Here is a 3,544-nt window from a genome sequence, read left to right as displayed (position 1 = left end):
ATCGCACCATGTCAACTTGCCACCGATCTGTCCACGAACAGCCATCGCTGGAGGAGCTTCGCGCCAATCATCGTCGTGTTCCTTGGTCGCCGTTGAACAAAACTGCGAAGGGAGGGAGAGACGCACGAAGGAGACAGGGTCGCGACCAGCCTCGTTGTCGTTAGTGTTGCGGGTCACCACCGTTGAGGTCGTTGTCGCCGCTAAAAGTAACATCCTCTGTCGTTGATTGTGAGAAAGAGAAGCGTGCAAAGCTTGAGCCGTGGAAAAGGGTCGCCTTGTCATTTTGGCTCGCCGCCGCTACCAGTGTTTTTGCCGCTGTCCGGGCCGCAGGGGAGGATGAGAGAGAGGGTCACGTGGAAGGTGGTCACCGCGAAGCGGCCACTGTTGTTGTTGTTTCTTGCCGCCGTTCTATTGCTGAAACCACTGCCGAAGCTTCTGCAGTTTGGTTCATTCGTTACTTCTTTGTTACGGTAAGCATTTACATTTCAGAACCTTTGAGAATCAATATTCTGTTGTGTTTGGTTAGAGATTCTGAGGTTTTAGTAACTAGGGTTGAGTTCTGGCTATTGCGAGTCACAATTGAAGCTGTGGTTGCTGTGGGTCGCGAGGAAAAAGGGGTTTTTGACGCGTTTGATATTGTGAGTTTCGACGAGTTGAGGTAGGGGCGCCTTTCTTAAACTTTTTTTACTTTCCAGAGTTGTTATAAGTCGATATTAATGCATAAAGTTATTTTTGTGATTTTGTGAGTCTTATGAATTGAATTGAGTTGTTTTGGATGAATGAGATTGTTTGTTTGATTGATTGACTGATCGATTGAGAAAGTTGAATATTCTGATTAGTTGGCTAATGCTGTTGAAATGGTTTTCCTTGAATTACTGGAAGAGATTTAATATTGGTATTTAGTTTAATTTTGGAAATGATTTGATTTTAAAAAAGATTTAATATTGAAATTTGATTTGATATTGAACCCGATTTGTTATCAAAATTTGATTTAAAAACAAATTTGGAAAGGACTTGATATTTGAAAATGGTTTGTTTATTGAAAATGATTTGCTATTTCGGAAATGATTCGAAAAGGGATTGAGGAATGGTTTGGTTTGAAACTGTTTGAGAAGGCCGAGAATTCTAAATTATTGATTGATGTTGTTGATTGAAGTTAGTTTAAATTGGGGTTTATGAGATTGGTTGATTGAATTCTGGATTTTGTTGATTTTCTTGAGTTGAGTGCTATTGTTTGGATAATAGTTATTGGAAGTGATTTAAATGATTGACAAGCATTTGGTTTGGTTTGGTTAGGACCCGAAAAGGGTGGCAAAGTCTAAGTTTTAGGGGAGGTGTCGCCGAAATTTGTATAAAATCTGAGACTTTGTTTGAGATATTATTTAGAAAATTATGAATTTAAGAATTATATTATTCTACTTGAATTATTTAAGAAAATAATGAATTATATTTTGAATTGAATTACTAAAAAGAGAAATATGATTGAGCTTTATTTTTTAAGAAAAGAATGAATTATGGTTAAGGAAGTGCGAAGAAGATGATTTGTAAATGAATGAAACATGTGACCATGAGTAAGAGGCAGTGGCATTGTCCACTTGCTTTGGGAAAGAGATGAGGAAGAAAAATGATGAAAACTGAGTTTGATTATGAAATTGAATGAATATGATAAATGAGATATGGTTGTGGTTGATTGATGATAAGTATGTCTATGTTTTCTCTCTGGTTGTAAAGGTGACAGGGCACATATTCCCTCTAATGGTGACAGGGCACATAATCCCTCTAATGGTGACAGGGCACGTATTCCCTCTAATGATATTAATGCGCAACAGAGAGATAGTGTCCGGGTTAGCTACCGGACATGTCAGGTTTGGCTATATAACCAACAAATGAGCTCATTAGACATAGGACATGTATTCATCATGCATTTGTATGCTTTGCTAGAGTTTGAATTTGTTTTGGTTTGCTTAATTGCTTAACTGTTATTAACTGCTATCTGAGCTATTTGCTGTAATTGCTATCCATACTTGTGTGTTTTCCTTGTCTATTTTGCCTGTGTTTGTTTTTGTTGTGGTACCTTAACATTGGATATTGATGATGAGATGATGATTTGATTGTTGGATTTGTTTGAGTTACTCGAGCTGAAGGCTGTGATTAGTTTCTAATTGAGGTTTTAGGAAAGTATGAAAAATCAAACTGGTTCAGCATGGACTTCATGAACCTATGTTTGGAACAGATTAGTCATTCATACAGACTAGGAAATTAATTAAGATTTTCTTATAAGAAAAGAAATGTTTTGGTTTTCTGGATCTTTAAATATTGGATTTTAAAAAAAGGTTTTGCATGTTTAGTTGTTGGTTTTTAAAGTTTTAAAGATTCATAGGACGAACGAATATCACTGCCCTGAAATCAATTCTTCTCTTTATACTTATCTTCTTATAGCAATTCTTAAAAATTCTCTATTAAGAACCCTTTTGAGGATGATGTTCTCACCCCCTACAAACTTCTCTTTTCAGGAAACAGATGAAGAAGCTTATGAAGAATTTTTTAGTTTAGCTTATGTGATATGGATGTATTAGTTTAGTTATTATTCTTTCCTCGTCATTAATATTATAATTTTGTAGGAGCGATAGGAGTTATATGATTTTTATGTATATAATATGTATAAGTTACTTGAGTAAGAAATTTTGTATATGTATACGCTTGTTTGTTTTATTGTAAAAGTATTTTTTCGATTTTCACAAAGAACAGTGATACGGTTTTAAGTTAAAGGCTCATAGCTTATTATTATATATATGAAAGTCGTCGTAGTATTCTCGCTATCAGAGTGGCACATCCGAAAGCATGACATTCTGATAGTGAGGGTCTGATAGTGAGGGTGTTACATAACTCGGCTTTTGAGGTTTTGCACCCTAAGGCACAGCTCTTAGATTATTTGGACCACCTCCTTCTCTCCCAAGCTGGCGGGTGGCTTGGCTTCAGTGGATGGACGGTTGTCCTCTCTCGGTTGTTGCCAAGTCGGCGTTGGTTGGCGATGCACAGTGCTTGTTATCCTCCAGTGGGTGGGGGGAGTGTTACCTTGGAGTCCAGGAGTTGGGCTTCTCGGGTGTGAGTCGCGGTGATGGCTTGAGAATTGCTCTTCGAGATTGTCCGTCATGCCGCTACGATTTGGGAGCCCCCACAGACGGCACCAATGTACGAGAAGTCTCTGATACGGGTTGTGGGATAGAACGGTGACTTGCGAGTTGGGCGGTTGTCGGATCGTCCTCTTGGAGCGGCCGGGGTGGTACCTGCAAAGACACTTCGACTCCCAAGTCAGAATGGATCTAAGAGGTATAAGGTGTGTGGAATAGGTGACGTATCTGAGGAGGCCTTTGGCTCCCTTTTATATAGCTAGTGGTAGTTTTCTCATCTTATCTTATCTGAGTAAGATAAATGAGGTATTTGAATTCGAAAGTTGGTTAGAGATTAGAGGGCCGTTTTCGGGTTGCTAACCAGGGGCCTAAACCTAGATAGTCGGGTTGAGGTCGTTTAGACGCAAGACTCG

At 38.8% G+C, this 3,544-nt stretch overlaps 1 protein-coding gene across 3 annotated transcripts; it reads left to right on the top strand.

The window, feature by feature from the left end:
* LOC110266580 lies at positions 7-2,747 on the top strand. 3 transcript variants are annotated; one of them, XR_002353996.1, is made up of 4 exons: positions 7-470; positions 551-658; positions 1,732-1,865; positions 2,514-2,747. XR_002353996.1 is itself a non-coding variant. In XM_021111454.1 (4 exons), exons 1-4 carry the CDS (start codon positions 337-339, stop codon positions 2,574-2,576), a joined length of 405 nt encoding a protein of 134 aa, XP_020967113.1. In that variant the 5' UTR covers positions 7-336; the 3' UTR covers positions 2,577-2,747. The 3 variants fall into 3 exon arrangements, 2 of the variants coding, with proteins under 2 accessions (XP_020967113.1, XP_020967112.1); XM_021111454.1 differs by having other exon boundaries at positions 1,766-1,865; XM_021111453.1 differs by lacking the exon at positions 2,514-2,747 and having other exon boundaries at positions 1,766-2,507.

The sequence above is a fragment of the Arachis ipaensis genome, chromosome B09 (genome assembly GCF_000816755.2).
Source record: "Arachis ipaensis cultivar K30076 chromosome B09, Araip1.1, whole genome shotgun sequence".
Taxonomy (NCBI): Eukaryota; Viridiplantae; Streptophyta; class Magnoliopsida; order Fabales; family Fabaceae; genus Arachis; species Arachis ipaensis.
Note: the sequence above shows the minus strand (reverse complement) of the source record. Positions and strands in the feature narration are given on the sequence as shown.

Bases quoted from the DNA above. Each gene is read 5' to 3' on its own strand.
- LOC110266580 (XM_021111453.1), top strand. From the start codon at position 337: ATGAGAGAGAGGGTCACGTGGAAGGTGGTCACCGCGAAGCGGCCACTG. The intron at 471-550 runs GTAAGCATTTAC...TTTAGTAACTAG, and splicing joins TTCGTTACTTCTTTGTTACG to GGTTGAGTTCTGGCTATTGC. The intron at 659-1,765 runs GTAGGGGCGCCT...TAATGGTGACAG, and splicing joins GTGAGTTTCGACGAGTTGAG to GGCACATAATCCCTCTAATG.